Raw genomic sequence first — 20,756 nt, forward strand, 5'->3', positions numbered from 1 at the left:
AAAAAACAGCAAGGCTGCAGGTATACATGGTGCAACTAGAGAAACGTTAAAATATGAATGGTTTGCTTATTAAGGGGCTGTGAGATGTTTCATTTATGTTAAGACTCGTAGCTGTCTGAAGATCAGGAAGAATGACATTTTTGCAAAGGGAAACGTTGCAACCATGAATTCAAAAACTACAGGAAGCTCCTTATATTAAGTGTTCTTGGTTGTGTGCCTGGTGTGCCTGCTTAATAACAATAAAAAATATACAATACAAAACAGCGGAATGGGAGAAATACAAGGCAGCAATACTATTAGGTTTGAAGACCAAATTTCCACTGTTAAGCAGTCTGAATGTGAAAAATACATTTATTGGGGATTTATTGATGTAGAGAAAGCAAGTGGGCCAGGCACTCGCCTCCGACTCAGAAGGCTGAGAATTCGATCCTGGGCAGTGACAGATGTTTCTCTATCAGGGCACAAAGAGAAAATATCTGTTGTGAACTCTGTTAGGTGTCAGATAGGGCATCCGGCCAGTAAATGTTCGGCTCCATTCAGTCACCCTGATTCTACACCAATAAAAAGGATTAGAAGGTCTTAAAAAGGAAAAAAAAATGATATCAAGAAAGCATAAAGTGAACAGCTTTATATTATGGAATGCTTGAGTGATTGTGGAAAAGAGATTGTGATTGCCAAATTCAGTAACAACTTTTTACAATGGAAGTAAAGTTTCTGTGGGGTGAAGTACAGGTGATCCTCATTTACTGACTGCCCCATGCAGCCATTGTTCAAAGTTAAAATGGTAGCAAAAAGTAACTTTGCAACCAATCCTCACATTTACAATTGTTGCAGCATCCCGCAGTCACCATTCTTGTGCTTCGCAACCGATGTGCATTTAGCACCAATGCAGCATCCTTCAGTCACCTGATTGCTATTTGCATGTTTTTTTGCTTGCATGAAGCAGAGCTAATTCTATACAATTTGGCATGAAAGGTAGCAGTCGTGTGATTTTTTTTCACTTAGTGACCACATCTCTTTGTTTAACATTTGAGAGGCTGCCACAAAGAAGACGAGGGGGGGTTCAACCTATTTTCCAAAGCACCTGAAGGCAGGACAAGAAGCGATAGATGGAAACTACTCAAGGACAGAAGCAACCTGGGACTAAGGAGAAACTTCCTAACAGGGAGGACAATTAACCAGTGGAACAGCTGGCCTCCAGAAGTCGTGGACGCTCCGTCACTGGAGGTTTCTAAGAGGAGACTAGACAGTAACTTCTCTGAAATGACACAGGATCTCCTGCTCAAGCAGCAGGTTGGACTAAATGATCTTCCACTCTATTCCAATTGATAGAACAACTGAAAGGAAAATAAGGCTGTAAATCCAATCATGGTCACATGGTATTTTGCTTAGCAACTGAGTTGCTGGTTCCAACTGCGATTGCTAAGCAGGAATTATCTGTAGAATGACAGATTATGTGCCATCAAGTTATTTTCAACTCCTAATGACCACGTAGATAGGTTTTCTCCATGACAATCTGTTCTGAAGGCAAGCCATTCCACTGGTTAATTCTCATTATTAGGAAGTTTCTTCTTAATTCCAGGTTGCTTCTCTCCTTGATTAGTTTCCATCCATTGTTTCTTGTCTTGCCCTTCAGATGCTTTGGAGAATAGGTTGACTCCTCTCTTCTTTGCGGCAGTCCCTCAAATACTGGAAGACTGCTATCATGTCACCCCTGGTTCTTTTTTCACTCATCAAGAAATGAAATTGGGATGGCTATAACTGGAAGAGCAGATCTCATGTGACTTGCTATCTTCATGTTCTTAATGAGCTTAAAGCAACTTTCACGGGGAAAAGTTGCTGTATGTGAGATTTCATTACTGCAACCAGTTTATAGATTTGCAATTGAATTTGCTTATTAGATTTTCCATGATGCCGTCCCTGAGCTCTCCCAACAGTATCCCAACCTTGCTCTGATCCTCTTCTTCCTTCCATCTTTCCCAGCATCAGCGCCCTTTTCCCAGAGACCTGGGTCTTCGCCTCATGTGTCCAAAGTAGAATAATTTGAGCTTGGTCATTTGTGCCTCAAGTGAGAATCTGAGTTGGGTTTTTTTTTCAGTGACCCAACAGTTTTTTTTCTTTGGCTATCCATTGTATTCTCAAGAGTCTCCTCCGACATTCAAAGACCTCAAAACTTTTCCTATCCTGCTTCTTAAAAATTCAACTTCTGCTTCTGTAGAGCATGACAGGCAATAGTAAGGCCAGAGGTGGTATTCAGCAGGTTCTGACCAGTTTTGGAGAACCGGTAGTGGACATTTTGAGTAATTTGGAGAATTGGCAAATACCACCTCTGAGTGGAGATTTTACAGTATCCTTCCCCTGCTGTGCCCACCAAGCCACATCCACAGAACCAGTAGTAAAAAAAAAATTGAATCCCATCACTGAGTAAGACTTACCCAATTTTGAACTTTGTAAGCATAGACACATCATAGCATTTAAAAATCTTTTCCAAGGTCTTCATGGCTGCTCTACCAAGTGCTATGCTGTGTATTTCATAGACTCATATTTCTTGACTATTATTCATTTACCGTTGATGGTCCTGGGAGGCCAGTGCTCTCCACCACTTTGTAATGTCAGTTCCAAGATTGGTTGATGTACTTGCTGTCATTAATTTGTTTTGCTTTGTATTTAATGTTAGTCCCATTTTTCATAGAACTATGAGGCTGGAAGGACTCTTGGAGGTTCAACCGATTGCCCAAGGAAGGAGTCCTCATACCATCTCAGAGGAATGGTTATTCAATCTTTTCTTGAGACTTCCTGCGATGCAAACTCCAGGAGGCAAACAGTTCCACTGATTAATTGTTCTTATTGTTAGGAAATTGCTTCTTATTTCCAGGCTCTCTCTGATGAACTTCCACCCACTGATTCCTGTCCTGCCTTCTTCCCTGTGGCAGCTACCTCTGGCTTCCCCAATCCTTCTCTTCGTTGGCTAAGCATAGCTAGTTCCCTCAGCTTTACATTGTACAATTCCGCTCCAGATTCCATATCCTCTTTATTGCTCTTCTCTGCACTCTTTCTAGGATCTCAAGTGTATTTTTTTATTGTGGTGACCAGTACTGGATGGATGCAGAATTCCAAGTTTGGTCTCAGCAATGCAGTATAAAGTGATACTAACACTTCACCTGATTGCGATACTATTCCTCTGTTGATGCAGCCTAGAAGGATATTGGCTCTTTTGGCACACTGTTGGCTCCTACTTAAGTGGCTGTTCACCAGGACCCCTAGATCCTTCTCATAGTTGCTACTATTGAGCTAGGTGCCACCTATTATATACCTGTCTAAGGTGTAAGACCTTACTTTTCTCACCACTGAATGGCATTTTCTTGGATAGGGCTCAATGCTCAACCCTATCAAAACCTTTCTGGATCTTGAGCCTGCCTTCTAAAGTTTAACTGTTCTCTCTAGCTTGGTATCATCTGCAAATTTGATGAGCTGCAGGTGTCAATGTGAGCAGCAGTGAACAAAAACACTCAAAGAGGCTTCTCGCTGGGCAAAAGGTGAGACCTCAGAAATAGCAGCCAGCTGCCTGCAGAGAGATTTATGTAGCTCTTTTGCCTTCAACCTTTGTTAGAAACAATGTCCAGAATTCCAGCTTGCAACTCTTGCTCCTATATTTCCTTGCTCTTGAACCCTCAACTATTGGACCTGCTGACTACCTGATTTGGTTCTTGACTCCTACAATAAGTTGGACCATTCTATTGCTGCTTGAACTTTAAGTGGACTTATAGAGGCAAGCATTCTGCGCAGAACTTGATTTACAATTTTGTCTACTGTCACCAGCTTATAAATAACTCCTTAGCAACTTTGTGTGTGTGTGTCTGCAACCTGAGACAGAGCATACATTTTTGGAAAAATAGTAGTCTTCCAGAACTGTGTGCCCATAATGAGCATATCATCATTGATTCCTCTTGCCTTAACATTTGCCTTCCTGCAGTCCTATTTCCCATTTGTGTAGGAGAAGAGCAGGCAGAGCTGGGGTAGGGGGGGCGCAGAGTTAAGGGTGTCATCAGTTTAGAGTCATTACGTAGCCACAAACAGTCCTAGCTCAGCTCATCTTGAAGAGGCTTGAGCAATAAACCCTCTGAATTGCAAGTCCTGACCCTTTGAGCCTGGCAAGACCATGCATTTGGGTAGAAACATCTGTGGCGTTGCACAATATTGCAGGTCATGTCCTAAAATTATAAGCATCGCCTGCCCTCCTGGTTTTCCCATTGTGGTCTGTTTTTCTAGTCATTTCCTGTCTTCTGTCTGGGACGTTTCTTGCTCTAGTTCAACCCCATCTGATGAGATTGGTGAGGCGTTGCCAAACACCACATATGGATTCTGCCTCTGCCCAAAAGTTCTCAGTGAAGGAAGTGTTTGCGGTTGGCAGGACTGGTTTTTTTTTTTTTTTAATTACTACTTATGCTCCCAGTTCCTTCATCTTTTGGCCCAAGATTTTAGGGTCTCCAGAGAGACTTTTTCCCTGCAATCTCTCTGGCCATTTCATCCATCCTGACATGAATCACAAGGAAAGGGTGGTGAAGGGTAGGTTTGAATATCTCAATGAACAGAACCGGACAGCGCTGGATGGAACATTGGGGGTCATCTATTCTAACCTCCTGCTCAAGCAGGAAATCCTATACCATTCCAAATAAATGCCTGTCCAGTCTCTTCTTTAAAACCTCCAGTGATGGAGTGCTACAACTTCTGGAGGCAACTTCTGTTCCACTGGGTGATTGCTCTCACTTTTAGGAAGTTGCTTCTTGATTCCAGGTTGCTTCTCTCCTTGATTAGTTTCCAGCTATTGTTTCTTGTCCTGCCTTCTGGTGCTTTGGAGAATAACTTGACCTCGTCTTCTTTGTGGCACCACCTCAAATATTGGAATCCTGTTATTATATCTAAACTGTTATTCTCTCTGTTATTAATATTGTTGTTATCTCTTAGGACAGTGTTTCTCAACTTTGGCAAGCGTCATGCCCCTGGTGGAGACGGACTCTGAGGGAGAGGAGGAACAGCCGACAGGGAGTGGGAGTGTGGCTCCAGAGGTTGTGGAGGAGGCTGGGGGAGGGCAGAGGCCGGCTGAGCAGTCAGAGGAGGACCCAGGCCCATACCCTCCTCATCCTTGGACACGCAGGGAGGAGAGGATAAGGGAGAGATGTGGTCTATTCGGGAGGAGAGGCCCTTGATCCTCTTCATGGGCTGCAGGTGTGAGCACTGCATAAGAGTTTGGACTTGGCAAACGCTGGAAAAAAAGCGTGTTTTATTTTGGTCTGAAGTTATGGTTGGTTGGGGGTCCTTCCCACAGACTGTGCCTTGTTATCTCCTTGAATTTGGTAAATACTTCTCCTGTTCCATTGTGGAAATGTCATCATTGTAGTTTGTTTTGGTTTTTTATTTCACCTCTATCTGCTCATTAAATTCAGACTGTATTGCTTTCTTTTGAAGACTATTTCTGAGTACGTTTTATCTCCAACTGAGTATTATTGAACAGTGGAGTTGGAGGCATTAAAGGACATTTATTTACGTTTTGGATTTTGTTACATTTGTGGTACACTCTGGGTCATCACAGCAAGCTTAAGATGGGTGGACTTCAACTCCCAGAATTCCCTAGCCAGAACAACTTGTCTTAGGATACAAATATCTGAAAGACAGCAAATTTCCCTAGAGATCTCAGAAGGTCCTTCCTCTCCCCTAGGAATCACCCTCTTCCCCTCACAAGGTCCTCGTCTGCAGCCAGCGGTGCTCTGTCTCGTTCTGACGCCAGCTTTGCTCCTGTGGCTCCTGACAATCTTCCCGAAGAACACCTGAGCAGCTCTGAGATTGAGTACCTTGATTCTTTGGATCACCTGCTTCCCGGACATTCCTCTTCACTGGGTCTCCCTTTTCCGCCCCTCCCGCTGCCTTCCAGGAACCTTTCAGCTTCTCTGGTGCATCCAGGTGTAGAAACTCGCTCACTCGAATCTTCATTATAGTCAGCGACCAGTGAAGTGGGAAGTGTCAGAATAATGGAAGCAGATACACTAAAATATTGTAAGGGGAAATAGGTAAACTTTTAAAAGGTCAAGGACAGAAAATGAGTTGGTATAACATAAAGATTGTGAAAGAGTCAAACATGACTAGATTTTCTAAAATATGCAGAAGATGAAATATTTTAAGCTCTGACTTAGTGATTGTAAAACTACTTTAAAAACTTGTAAAACCACTTAAAAGATAATCCAAGAGGTAAATAATTACAAACCTATTATGCAAATGATGTCCAGAAACTTAACTCTCATCAAACAGCAATGGCTTTTGGACAAAATTTAGTTTGAAAATTATTTCTAAGGTATCTGCTAAGAGGAAGACAAAGAATTGGTATTCTATTTTTCACAACTGGAGGGTGAGAGTTGTATAATTAATATTTTGCACCAATGTGTATACAAAACACAATAGAGGAGAAATTGGGCATTTAAATCAAGTTCTTACAGTAAGTATAGACAAAAGCATTTTATGGAGTTATAGAATATAGAATAACAGAGTTGCGAGGAACTTTGGAGGTCTTCTAGTCCAACCCCCTGTTCAATCAGGAAACCCTGTATCATTCCAGACAAATGGCTATCCAAACTCTTCTTTAAAACCTCCAGTAATAGAGTACCCATGACTTCTGATTAATCGTTCTCGCTCTCAGGGAATTTCTCCTTAGTTCTATACTAAATTTCTCCTTGTAAATTTTCATCTGCTGGTTTTTATTCTGCCCTTCCCAAATCTCTGAGCCGAGCCAGATGTTACTTCTTGCTGGTCTTGAGTTGCAGCCCATCTCTTTCTAGAAGCCCTTCCTGTAGATACGGTCGTCCAAGGTCAGAATGGCACCATCCTTTGAGCTGGCGACTTCCTTCTGTAATCTTCTATTCCTTCATTGGATGTTGACCTTCAGTTGGAAGTATAGCTGAGATCAATGCCTGTGTTCCTAACTCTTTGGCTATACTGCCTAGTTATTCATAGTCCACTGAAATGGTTTTTCAGGCTCTTGGTTGATCATTTATCCCCACCTGAAAGAGGAGAATAATGTGTGGGCTTGATCATTTTCTCGGTCACATCTTTATTTTAAAACAACACACTTCCCTTAAGAAATTGTCTAATCTACAAAATGTTGACTCTGTTCCTTTAAGGAGTGAATCTCCAATCCACAAAACACCTCTTCTTTTTTCCTTGGGAAAGTCTGAGCCACGTCTTATGACCTGAACATTTGGCAAAGTCTTTTCTTCAGGTGCTTCCTTCCTGGGGGAGGATATGAGATCGATCGCTCCAGTCCGAGAGAGGCCTGGGGCTTCCTTCTCTCTGTTCCTTTGTTCTGTTGTTCTCATCCTTGCCCTTCCCTTTTATCTCCCTTACTGTACTCTGATTCATCTTCCTTGGCATGCTCCGTTTGGAAGGAGCAAAGGAGTTTGTCATGTTCACCGTTGGATCTCAGAAGGACTCGTGCAGGAGAGTCTGCAGTCTTGGTGGCTTGACTGGCTTCCAGAGACTTTTCCTCAAGTAATCTAGCCAGTTTGCACTTCTGGCAAGAGTAATTTGGGTCCCCCGTGGGTAGGAATTCAAGCACTGCACACTCTTTGCATGGAACAATGTTGTCCCAAAGGTGCTTTCAAAAGGCACCCTAGACTTCCTTGATTTTTTTTTCTCTTAAAAACGTTTTGCTTCTCAGCCAAGAAGCTTTCTTAGTTCTGACTGAATGTGAGGAATGGAAGGATTTGTATTCTTTACAGTCCTCTGGTTGTTAGCTCTCTGGGCGTCATAGAGGCCACTTAGTCTGTTTGAATCTTGATCCAAGTATCATCCACATATCTATACCAGTGAGTGAGTGGAATTCCTGAGGAGTTTAGGATTTTGGTTTCGACTTCCAAAATGGGGAACACAGGTGAATCTATGGCACAGCCGTGTTTTTGTCTATAGAAACCTCTTTGTACTTAAAAAGGAAGAATTGGGGGTGACATGATAGCTGTATTTTAGTATTTGAGGGGCTTCCACAAAGAAGAGGGAACCAACTTATTCTCCAAAGCACTTGGAGGCAGGACAAGAAACAACAGATGGAAACTAATCAAGGAGAGAAGCAACCTGGAATTAAGGATTAACTTCCTAACAATGAGGATAATTAACCAGTGAAACATAAGTTGCCTCCAGAAGTTGTGGGTGCTCCATCACTGGAGGTTTTTAAGAAGAGATTGGACAGTCACTTGTCTGAAATGGTGTAGGGTCTCCTGCTTGAGCAGGGGGTGGACTAGAAGACCTCCAAGGTCCCTTCCAACTCTGTTTATTCTATTCTATTCTATTCCAAAATAGGTAGCAGTCAGGCAGAAGTCCAGCATGGCACATATGTGGTCTGGACCGAGGTGAGTTGTGTCACCTAACATGCTACAAGCAGAAGAGCTGGAGTCCAGCTGCCTTTTGAAAAGCATCTTTGGGACAACCCTGGCCTGGATGATTGAGAATCTCCATAGACATGTAACAATGTTTATTATTAGACCTTTCCTCGTGATTTTGCTTTCCCTCGTACGAAAAATTATTTTTAGTTTGCTTGTATCTCCACAGGAATTAGAACAGAGTCGTGTGTGCGCGCATGTGTGAGTGTCGAAGAACGTGTAAAAACAAAGCCTCTATAAAAAGTAGCAGGATCTTATATATTCCACTTATAACTTAGTGGGCTGAGAACTAAAAGTGAGTCTCTTGCTCCCTCTTGTGGTTAATGCCAAATTAGCACATTAAGTGCAACATTAGCACATTAAGTGTTGTTGGAGGGTTGCAGATGTTTGTAGGGCAGTAATAAACAAAATAGGAAATAGGAAAAAAAGAATCCAACAAAGGAGATCACAAAAAGGAAGCCATCATTCAACTCCCAGAAGGATTTACTGTCACCAAAAAGAAACCAGTGTCCCATTCTCTTGCACTTCCTTTTTTTTATTATTCCCCTGCTTGTATTTAGCGGCTGCCGGTTGATGAAATTCCAGAGAGTCACCACGGCCTGTTGCCATTCTTCGATCTTCCTCCTCCTCTTCTTCCTCCTCCTCCTCTTCTCCATCCTTAGGAAACCTAGGGGCCTCCTTGAGGATTGAAAGTAACAGATGTGGGGCATTTTGAGTCGTTCAGAGAACCGGCCAATCCCCCCTCTGACTGGCCAACCTCCTCTATTCTCCGCCTCCCATCGAGTCCCAGCTGATCGGCTGGGTCTTCTTTGGTTGCCCTGCACAGGAAAACAGAGCTGGAAAGCAGGTTAGTGCGGTGGGGAGGGCATAGGATCATTTTGCAGTATCCTTCCCCTGCCACATCCACCAAGCCAAGCCACGCCCTCAAAAACGGTAGTAAAAAGATTGGAATTCCACCACTGGCTGCCTATGGAGATTTTCTCAGTCATCCAGTTGTCTGGAAGGTGCTTTTTTCTTCAAAAGGCAGGCAGACTTTTTTTTCCCTTTGTGGAAGAAGACAATGTTTCACTTCTCATCCAAGAAGCTTCATCGCTTCTAATGACAGAGTAATGGAAGGATAGGTACTAATATCTACCCATAGGTACCAGTATATACATACCAGTACCTATCTTTCCGTCCCTCCACCGTCAGAACTGATGAAGCTTCTTGAATGAGGTTAAATGTTTTTTTTTCCTTCTTCCTCAAGGAAAAAACAATCCAGTTGCCTTTTGAAGCAAAAAAAATAAATAAATCTTGGGGTTTTTTTTTTTTTTTGAGACAAGTGGGGGATGATTCCTCAGCCTCCCACCAGAGTTTAAGGGGTGAGGGAGAATCTTCCAGGTTCCCATTGGTGGCCAACGGCAAACTTATTACTTTGTTGATATTAATAGTTTTAAATACTTTGTTGTGATTTTAGATGTTAGTACATTTAATATAATTTTAGTGTTTAAATTATAATTTAATATAGGCTATATCTCAATTATAGATGTTAGTTAGGTTGCTTTACAAATTAAGTCTGTCTTAAATTCTGTGTGCTTTTTTTTTAATTACCTGTACTGGTCTTTGGCTGCAATAAATTAAATTGGTGTTTTGTTTTTTTTAAGTGTGCATGGATGTGGGATTGAAACAGTATTGCAAAATGACTCCTTTTTTCCAAATGTTTTCTGTAAACTTGCAGAAAATCTTGTTTGGGAGTATTTTTGAAAACTATTTTTCCAATATTTTCGAGACATTTTAATTCTTTCAGCACTTTTTGAATCAATAAAGTAAGTTTCTTTTGAAAAAGAATCCATAAACCAGGTAGCCAGTTTTCAGTATCAAAATGGTCACCAGCTTCTAAATAAAGGAAAAGCGACTCGACTTTTGTGTTCAATCCTCTCCAGCAAGAGAAAATGTTCAATTAAGCAGTTGTGAGGAATAGAATGAAGGGATTCAGGCCCCAGTTTGGTCAAAAACATCTTGTAAATTACCTTCCGGGCAAGTATGTCCCAGGGAGGGGTGGGTGGGAGGGAGGCATAGCTGCAGAGCTGAAACCCAGCCCTTTGTGCATGGACAGAGACCATGGGCTTGGGTTGCATTGCCCCTCTTGCTTTCACTCCTAATCCTGAAGGACTCGTTGGAAAATCAGATCAGAATACAGAATGTAATACAGAATAGCAGAATAACAGACTTGGAAGTGACCTTGGAGGTCTTCTAGTCCAACCCACTGCTTAAATAAGAGACCCCTATACCATTCCAGACAAATGGTTGTCCAATCTCTTCTTTTAAAAACCCCAGAGCACCCACAATTTGAAATGGATTGCTTAGGTCCAGCAGGGAGGCTGGCCTGGCCTGGGTTGGATGTTTTTTTTCCATGAGTGGCATGTCTCCACCAGTCTATCTCTAAGGATTATTTTTCCCCCATAAATGATCTAGAATGAAGGAATAAATGAAGATAACTCATCAAATCTGCAGACACACCAAGCTGACAGGAATAGCCAACACTTTAGAAGATAGTTTCAAGATCCAGAAGGACCTTGATAGATAGACTTGAAGACTGGGCCTTATCCAACAAAATGAAATTCACCAGTGAGAAAAGTAAGGTTTTACACTTACGCAAGGGGGGAAAAAACTAGATGCATAGAATGGGTGGCACCTGACTCAATAGCAGTAACTGGGAGAGGGATCTTTTTAAATATTTTTTTAAGGTATTGATAAGACTGAGTTGAGTCCAGAGATGGGGAAAAAATGGTGCAAAGTCTGAGGAACAAAACATATCAGAGAGATTACAAGGACTGGCTATGTGCAGCCTGGAAGGATAGAAGGGAAAAGGGGATGAGAATAATCAGTGGTGATATTCGACCGGTTCTGACCGGTTCTGTAGAGCTGGTAGCAGCAATGAGCAGCAGAGACGGAACCGATTCTCTCCACCGCTCTGCTGTTGGGCCCACCTGCCGTCCAGGCTCCATACTCACCTTTATCCACTAAATTTGAAGCGCAGCTGCTTTGCGCGCCACAGAATAGCACCACGTGGCAGCTGCTGGAGCAACCAGAATCGTGCAGGTTTGCAGGAGGCGAGTTAGAACGCCTCTGCACCTGTGCAAAGTGTGCACCAAGCCACGCCCACTGAACCGATGGCAACAATATTTGAATCCCACCACTGAGAATAATGTTCTAGAACTGGGGTCTGGAACCTTGGCCGCTGTAAGACTTGTGGACTTCAACTCCCAGAATTCCTCAACCAGCAAAGTTCAGCAAAGCAAAGCTAGCTAGGAACTCATTAAATTAAATTAAATTAAATTAAATTAAAGAACCCTTTTCCAACAGTGACCACAGCATGATTGACTTTTGTCTCAACATACGTCCACACAAAAATCATCACAACGACAGAATCCCCAATTATAACTTCAAAAAAGGCAACTATGATCTTATAAACAACGATCTCTCATCCCTCGATTGGCAATTTCTATTCTCTGGATGCAATACTGTTGAAGACCATTACAACATATTTTTACTTGAAGTCAAAAGAGTCATCAAACTATATATACCAATAACAACTCCCAAAACCAGAAAAAAAAAAGATTACCCATAACAATAAGGAAGCTTCAATCCAAAAAGAGATCACTTTGGTGGAAAAACAAATCTGGTCATGTTGCCAACTTCAAAAGCCGATACAAAAATCTATGCCACCAGATAAAAACCGAATGCACCAATTATCACATTAAACAAGAGGAAAACCTTCTACACACCAATTCCATTCGTGCTTTCTAAAATTTTGTAAACAACAAACTAAAAGACTCAAGGTCCATCCCACCCCTGAAAGGACCTAATGGTAAAGACTGCAACGACAACACCATCAAAGCAAACCACTTTAACACATTCTTTGGCTCAGTATTTGTAAACAGCAATGGATCATGCCCAATATTTCCTAGTTGAACCACAGACAACTACAATGATCTAATACATATCGATTTTACAGAAGACACTGTTGAAAAAGCACTGCGCAATCTAAAACCATCTCTATCTATTGGACCGGACGGAATATGTGCCTACTTCTTTAAAAAGCTTTCCACTGCCATAGCTGAACCTCTAAGCATAATCTTTGAAAAATCTTTCAGGACCAGCTCCTTGCCAAAACTATGGTCACAAGCCACAGTCATCCCCATCTTCAGAAAGGGAGACCCCAGCCTAGTTGAAAATTACAGACCAATCTCTTTATGCTGCGTCACCTGTAAAGTCATGGAATCAATTATTAACCAATCATCATCCTCCACTTAGAGACAAACAACCTACTCTCTAATAAACAATTTGATTTCAGGAAAAAACTGTCCTGTAATCTGCAACTCTTACACTGCAAAAACACATGGACTACACAACTCTATCAGGGCAAAGCAATAGACGCAATCTACATAGACTTCTGTAAAGCCTTTGATTCAGTGGTACACAACAAACTACTCCTAAAACTACAATCGTATTTCTGGACACCTGCATAACTGGATAGAAGCATTACTGTCAAACAGACAACAAATGGTCAAAATTGGCAGCGTCCTATCAAATTCTGTACCTGTCAACAGTGGTGTCCCCCAAGACAGTGTTTTAGGACCAACTCTCTTCATACTCTACATAAATGACCTCTGTGATCATATTAAGAGAAACTGCATTCTCTTCGCTGATGATGTAAAGCTATTCAACACCACAGACAATACTGCTACCATTCAAAAACACCTCGACTATGTATCAGAATGGTCAAACAAATGGCAACTTCAAATCTCAACAAATAAATGCTCTGTCTTACATATTGGCAAAAAAAAAAATCAGAAAATAAAATACAGGCTGAATAGTCAAGACCTTGTTGATGATCTAAACTCTGTCACAAGGACCTTGGAGAACTCATCCCAAATGACCTAAGTGCTAGAGCCCACTGTAACTACATTGCCAAAAAGGCATTAAAGAGTTGTTAACCTAATCTTACGTAGCTTTTTCTCTGGTAATATTACACTACTAACTAGAGCAGGGGTGGGCAAACATTTTGGCTCGGGGCCGCATTGACTTTTAAAATTTGACAGACGGGCCAGGTCAGCACAAGATTTTTGGGAATCGCCCCCACCCTTCCCCCCTTTTCCTCCTTCCCTCCCCTCGGAGGCCCCTGAGTCAGGAGTTGCTACCGCGGCGCAGCTCACGCGGCCCCAGTCCCGTTGCCTCGGGAAGGAAAGGCAAAAGGAAGAGCCGCGGCGGTGCTTTGCAACGGCAGCAGCGGCTCCTGGTTTTGCCTTTCCTTCCCGAGGCAATGCGGACTGAGCGCGTGGAGCTGCGCCGGCGGTGCAACTCCTGACAGCCCCAGCCGGATACCTGAGCGGAGCCCGGGCGGTGCGGCGGAGGCCGCTGAGTGGCAGGAAAAGGGAGCTGGGCCAGCCACAGACCAGCCTCCGTGCAACATGCCGCCGCCCGGCCCCGGCGAGGGAAAGCAGCGGGCATTCCCCGAGCGCGCAGCGGGGGTCTCTTTGGCCGGCCCGATTTTTTTTCAGAGCGGAATATCATGCCTGGCGCCCGTGAGTTAAAACGAAGCCGAAAGTTGCTGGGAAGTTGCTCGGGTGCTGGGAGCAGGCTTTTAAAGTGCCGCCGAGCAGGACCGCCAAGCCGGGAACGGGCACCAAGGCAGGGCAAGGCTGCACCAGCAGCAGCCTAGCTTTAGGTGGCTCCAAGCAGCCCGCCCGCCCGCCGGGTGGAACCCTTCCCGCTCCTCGGCGGGAAGACGCTCCAGCCTGCAAGCTTTGCCTTTGCAAAGTTTAAGCCTGGAAGCCCCGGAAAAAAAGGGGATCGGGCGGGACTCACCTTCGGAGAGGTCGCACTCGAAGGTGATTTCAACTCCCAGCCGAGGCCTTTGCAAATTTCTTTTCTTTCCTACCCCTAGATCGCTCCCGCACTGTTTTTGCAGCTTTGGGGCCATGCGGCACAGGGCAATACGCCACACCCAGCGATTTTTTTTCAGGGGCGGGCCGGATTGGACAGACCAATGGCAGTGATTTTTTTTCAGGGGCGGGCCGATTGGACAGACCAACGGGCCGGATGTGGCCCCCGGGCCGTAGTTTGCCCACCCCTGAACTAGAGCATACAAAACATTTGCTAGACCAGTACTCGAATACAGCTCATCAGTCTGGAACCCACATTACGTATCTGATATTAGCACAGTTGAGAAAGTCCAGAAATATTTCACGAGAAGAGTTCTCCACTCCTCTATTTGTTGCAGAATACCTTATCCCACCAGACTTGAAATTCTAGACCTAGACAACCTAGAACTACGCCGCCTTCGGTCCGATCTAAGTATAGTATATAAAATCATACATTGCAATGTCCTACTGGTCAACGAATACTTCAGCTTCAACCATAACAGCACAAGAGCAAATGATACCAACTCAAGGTCAATTGCACCAAACTTGATTGCAGGAAATACGACTTCAGCAACAGAGTGGTCAATGTCTGGAATACTCTACCTGACTCTGTGGTTTCTTCCCCCAACCCCAAAAACCTTTAACCTTAGACTGTCTAATATTGACCTCATCCCTGTAGGCCTGTAGGGGGGCGTGCATAAGTAGGTAGGTCCCTGTCCTATTGTGTCTTTTATTTTTCTTATATGTATCCATGTATTCATAGCTAAGTTTTTACTTATACCTATTATCTTGTAAGCAATTGACAAACCAAATAAAATAAATAAATAAAGTCTTAAAGTGGCCACGGTTGGAGACACGGTTCAAGAAGGCAGTATTTTCAGTATTAAGCAAAAAATCAAGAAACACTGGGGCATAACCACAAGCTGACAGGAGGGAATTTCAAATGCCAGGGTAGAGAGAGCTTGCAGCCAACTTCCAGCAGAGGTTATGATTCAGTCATCAGTAACTGAGTTTAAACATAAACACATGTCCAGCCAAGCATTTTGATAGAATAACATTTATTCACACAATCACAGGATATCTGGATAACCAGCTTTCTTTTTCCAATAATGCCAATAATTCTTAGGAAAGGGTTGTCAGGTCTGCTCCAACTGCACTAAAATGATCAGAATCCACTGGGGGTGGGTGGGAAGAGTGGATTGAGGGGGGGTGCTGTTTATTGGATGAGGAAGGGTCCAGCGGTTGGAAGGCTGGGCTTGGGGAAAAGGAAGCAGGCAAAATGAAGGGGTGGAGGAGCCACCTTGGTGCCTGGATGGCTGCCCCCTTCATGCTTTCATGCATGGGGGGAAAGCTTCGGAGTACAGCAAGTCTTTTGCAAAGCGCATTAAACACAGCGGGGGAAAACAGGCTCACGAGGAATTATCACATTACAAACACGATACTGAAAGATTAAGGTAAAATGCACGGAACTCATGAAAATGCCCTAAATAATCTCCGCTTTGAAACTCTTTGAGTGGCCCCTACTGAAGACAGTTGATCATTAGCTTTTCCCTCCTTCCTCCGCCTGCTCTTCATCACTTTCCCCTTCTCCGAGTTTCTGGCGGGCGAAGTCCTCAACCAAAATATCATCGCTGGAAACCACAGGAAAAAAGAAAGGCAGGTTTCAAAATGAGAGTCCAAGCTGTGATAGAATCAGTCTCGGGTCTTGCACTCAAGCCCTCCTTCCCTCCTGAATTCTTCTGCCCAGGACAGGACAGACTAGGAATTCCCGCTGCTCCGTGCGCAGCCAGGCCCACCTATTTGCTGAGCCCAGAGCTCCAGCTCCGGTGCAAATACTGAGGAGACTGGAAGGAAGCAGAGCTGAAAGGTCCAGCTCTCAGATCTTTGGGGTGCCCTCCCCTCCTCCCTGGTTCTTGGGGTCCGAGGGGGTGAGAGGTCTTTGGGTTCTGCTAGTGGAAGTCTGTTCTCCCAGATGGGCAGGGGGGGAGTGTTGTGGTTCGCCGGCAGCAGGTGTGGACAGCTGAGGTCTCGGAGAGCGAGGACTCAGGTGAGGGGCCTGCATGTGATGCAAGGATGGGGCCAGGACCATCAGGGAGTGGAGTGCTGCCTTCGGAGATGGTGGTGGCTGGCAGCAGTGAGGAAGAGGCCCTTGAGGAGCCTGTGCCCAATGGAAGTGCGCCCAGGGCTGCTCGAAGGAAAGAGCAGCTGCAGCAGCACGGGCGACTCGGGAGTAAGGCTGCAAGGTAATGGCCCCTCCCTGAGGAGATAAAAGCCAGCTGAGAAACTGACATTCTTTGCAGGAAGCAAAGAAGTTCTTGCACTTCAAGCCTTGTGGAAGTTCGGACTCTCTTCGTTTGTGTTTGGAGACTCTTTGTGTTTGAAATATTTCTTGGCAACTTTATCTAGCGTTCTTGGCAGCCTTGCACAACCTTGGCAAGGCTCGTTCTTATCAGAGACAATGAGTTTGGAACAGCCTTTCAACCGTGAAGGAACGGAATTCGCAAAGAATTAAAAGGTTTTGCTGTTACCTCTGTTAAGTGTCTGTTTCCTTGGAACAAGGTTTGGGTCAGAACAGGGAGGGAGGAATGACAGGCTGGACACAACAGGCCAATCCACCAGGCAGATGATGATATGGGACCACCACAAGGGATGGAAGAGGAAACCAAAACCCAGCAGTTTCAGATACTCGTTCAAAATATAGGCATATATAAATATGATTTAGGGGGGTGGGTTTTTCTAAAGAAATGTTTCTCAGCCTTGGCAACTTGATCCCCAGCCAACAATGGGGAATTCTGGGGATTCAAGTTCACCCACCTTCAAGTTCCCAAGGTTGAGAAACTCTGATCTAAAAACTAGCTGGGGAAAAAAATGTACAAGAAGATTGCCACATGTTCCTTCTACAGTGAAACACGGCACTATCATAAGCTTCCCAATTAATTAACTTTTCATGGAAGTTGAAATTCTGCAAAATTGCATAAAAGTACATTTTGGGGTAGTCAGAAGAATCCCCAATTCTTAACAACGGTGAGTTTTTGTCAGAGCTAAATTTATTTTGGAGAATGAATTATCCATAATGACACGCTGCCAATTCTAGTGTGCAGCCCTCTTTTCTTACCTGGATATTACTGTCAATCAGGAAGAGGCAGAAGATGAAAGAGAAACGCAGATGCTATTTAGTCACATTAATCATGACAACGTTATCCAAGAAAAAATCCCTGCCCACCTATACCTATTAGCTGGCTATGTGCAACACACGCACGCACACACACACACACACACACACACACAGAGTAACCAAGCAGGCAGGTCCAACTTCTCTGGACATTTTTGAAATGCTGGACAGTTGGATCATTCAGGGGGCCAATGGGGGCCTGCAGCCTTACAGGTACTGAAAACTCTAGTCAACCTTCACCCTGGTGCAGCCTGATGGGATTAGCCCCTCCCAAAACAGCTCTTGTCGGTGGGGCCAGGGACAAAAAAAGGAGATTATTCAAGGAATTTAGCATTTTGCTAGGACTTCCCCAGCATTGGGCTCAGGCAGTTAGAGGCACTCTCTTGTTGTTGGTGGTCGTGGTGGGGTGTGGGGTGTGTGTGTGTGTGTCGTTTGGTGGAGGGTTGGTTGATGGGGGGCTGTTATTGTTTACCTTAGGGTGCTGGTATCAGAACCACTCCATTCTGGAGCATCAGTGGTGCCATTTAAATATGTGGTCAGGTTCTCTCCCACGGCACCAAAATGAACAAAAACTGGTAGGGGGTGGGGGGGAAGAGTCGACTGAGAGGGGGCTGCACAGTAGATGAGGGAGGGTCCAGTGGTGGAAAGGCCAGGCCTGGGGAAAGAACCTCGTTTATTTTATTTTTTTCATTTTCATAAATGAAAAAAAAAACTTGCTAAGGTTGAGAATCCTTGCTTTAGCCCAGCATCTCTCAACTTTGGCCACTGCAGAAAGAGACCCTGGGAAAATCCCCCCAAAAATGCCTGCAGGAAAATCCCCACCCCGTATTCGTACTGACCGATCATTCTTAATTTGGATCACAGAACACCATCTCTCTCTCTCTCTCCCACTGTCAGCAAGCCACTGTCAGTCAAAATTCATATTAGTAGTCCGCGGGGTTTAAAATTATGACTTTGGTCCAAAAGGTTGGCGACCCCTGCTATAAACCTCCTCCTTCCAATGCCCATTTCTAAGAGCAGCATGAAATCCTCCCCAAAGGCAGGCATTGGCTGCCTTGCTTTGGGCCCAGCTCCTGAAGACAGGCCCCTCTCACCCCCCACCCCCCTTCCTCCATCAGTGGCCCCTGGATTTTGCCCAGCACTGAAGGAGGAGGGGGGCAGGCGGCTGATTCCAGCCTGGGGGACTGGAGCATTTCCCAGAGCCTGGCCTTTTCCCAAAGCCTTGAAAATGTCTTGAGACAGCAAGGCAGGGGCGCTTCCTAGACAGCACTTACTTTCGGGGGGTTTAGGGTGCATCAGAATAACCGGCATCTCAACAGAGACATCGCTGAAAAACAAAACACATTAATTTGTCCAAAGGAGGCAGAAAATTTTCTTTAATGCAGGATTCATTTACGTTTTGACACGTGCATTTGTTTTATGTAGGCATTTGTTAACTGACTGAAATTATGACCCTGGGCCATAAGCAGCAGAACGAAAAGAAACCCAATAATAAATAAAGGGGTATTTTTTTTGTAAAAATCAATGGAATATACAACAAAAATACACATGTTGTTCTGCCTCACGGATGTCTGACTCCAAAGGCAGCTGATAACCGTCAGACGGCCCCATCTCTGCCTCTGACGCAGAGCACTCATCCGAGCCTTTCCCAGACTCCAGGACTGGCCCAGGTTCCTCCCCAACCTCCTCACTGTCCAAGTCTGCCTTTACTCCCTTGCTCCTTCATTGTTCCCTTCTGGCAGCTCTGCGCATGTGCACATTGGGAACAGGCTCCAGCTGTTCTTCTGCCCAACTGATCTCTGACTCCGAAGGCAGATGATAACTGTCAGACAGCCCTGGCCCCATCTCTGCTTCCAATGCAGGGCACTTGTCAGAGCCTTCCCCAGACTCCACGACTGGCCCAGGTTCCTCCCCAACCTCCTCACTCTGCCTCTATGCCCTTGTTGGCAAACCTATGGCACGAGTGCCAGAAATGGCACACAGAGCCACTTCTGCCAGCACGCGAGAGCTTGCCCAGAAGAGCCCCACTGTGCTGTCCGACAGCTGATTGTCAGGTATCTGGCATGCAGGAGACGCACGTGCATATGCAGAGATGCACAACGGGGTTCACATGCACAGATGTGCGGCGCACGGGGGGATCGCATACACATGCACAGATGCATGGCGTGTGCGGGCCACGCGTGCATGCAGAGAGAAATGCAGTGCACATGGGAATAAAAAGTGCATGCACACAGCATGTGGCTGGGGGAATCACGTGTGCATGTGCAAGGGGCATGGGGGCGCAGCATGCATTGCCTTCTGGATGCTGGCACACAAGCACGAGCGTAATTATCGGCATGGAAGCTGAAAAAGGTTAGCCAACACTGCTCTATGCCATGGGGGGTATTCCCTGCTAATGGTGAGGGCAGGAATGGCACATTTTGGTACATTCTGACCAGGAATTACAGCCCAAATTGTTCACACTCTTCTATGCAAGCACAATCACTAATCTAGGGACTACCCTGAAAGCCAGCTTACTGGCATTCCAATAACCCACCAAGCAGGTGTGGGATTCTACCAGTTCGCACCTATTTGCTAGAACCGGCTGTTAACGTTCTAAGCAGTTCGGAGAACCGGTTGTTAGAAGAAACTACTGGCCTAATCCTGTAAGGAAGGCAGGAAGGAAACATTCTGGTGTTGCTGACAGAAACTGCCTCTCTGTTAACCCTTATTACATTCTTGGCAGGACTAGACTTCCTGTCTCTGGAACTTCTCTGGAGTTTTTTTTCCCCCCTGCTTTGCTGGTACTTTGCTTGTGTGGAGTGACCATTCAAAGTTACAATGGCACTGAAAAAAAGTGACTTATGACCATTTTTCACACTGTTGCAGCATCCTCACAGTCATGAGAGGCCAGGCGAGGAGATGCGTGCCTCGATGTGAGTGATATTGAGTTGGCCACGCCCAGCCAATAACATGACCACCAAGCCACGCCCACCAAGCCACACCCACAGAACCGGTTGTTAAACATTTGAATGCCACCCTGCCACCAACCTCAAAGGTATCGCAGCGTGGCAGCACACACTCAAGAGCACAGCCCACAAAGCTTAAGGCAGGCATCTTTCAAAACAACCGGGAATAAACTAATTTACTGATCAATAACTGCATACTTACCTTGATGTGAGATCTCCCAGGATGCTGTGAAAAGAAGAAAGGCTCAACATGGAATACACAAAGAGCACTTCACATATAGGAAAGGGGAGATATTTTATTCATATATTT

General features: G+C 44.8%; 1 protein-coding gene and 1 long non-coding RNA gene across 2 annotated transcripts in view; one reads left to right on the forward strand and one right to left on the reverse strand.

The window, feature by feature from the left end:
• LOC148129734 (uncharacterized) overlaps window positions 1–10,787 on the forward strand; it is a 795,631-nt gene extending 784,844 nt beyond the window's left edge. The window contains exon 2 of the long non-coding RNA XR_015750707.1: window positions 10,473–10,787. This is a non-coding gene — a long non-coding RNA (uncharacterized LOC148129734). The remainder of the gene's footprint in view (window positions 1–10,472) is intronic.
• A 4,580-nt stretch (window positions 10,788–15,367) lies between these two features.
• The window catches only part of ARR3 (arrestin 3), a 29,861-nt gene continuing 24,472 nt past the window's right edge, over window positions 15,368–20,756 (reverse strand). Inside the window, exons 13-16 of the mRNA XM_087971993.1 lie at window positions 20,649–20,672; window positions 18,773–18,825; window positions 16,756–16,765; window positions 15,368–15,957 (exon numbers count right to left, since the gene is read on the reverse strand). Coding sequence (XP_087828119.1) covers window positions 15,867–15,957; window positions 16,756–16,765; window positions 18,773–18,825; window positions 20,649–20,672 — 178 coding nt within the window. The 3' untranslated portion in view covers window positions 15,368–15,866. The remainder of the gene's footprint in view (window positions 15,958–16,755; window positions 16,766–18,772; window positions 18,826–20,648; window positions 20,673–20,756) is intronic.

This window comes from Notechis scutatus, chromosome 10 (genome assembly GCF_049901735.1).
Source record: "Notechis scutatus isolate UNSWTSFEM ecotype Mainland chromosome 10, rNotScu1.2, whole genome shotgun sequence".
In the NCBI taxonomy this organism is placed as follows: domain Eukaryota; kingdom Metazoa; phylum Chordata; class Lepidosauria; order Squamata; family Elapidae; genus Notechis; species Notechis scutatus.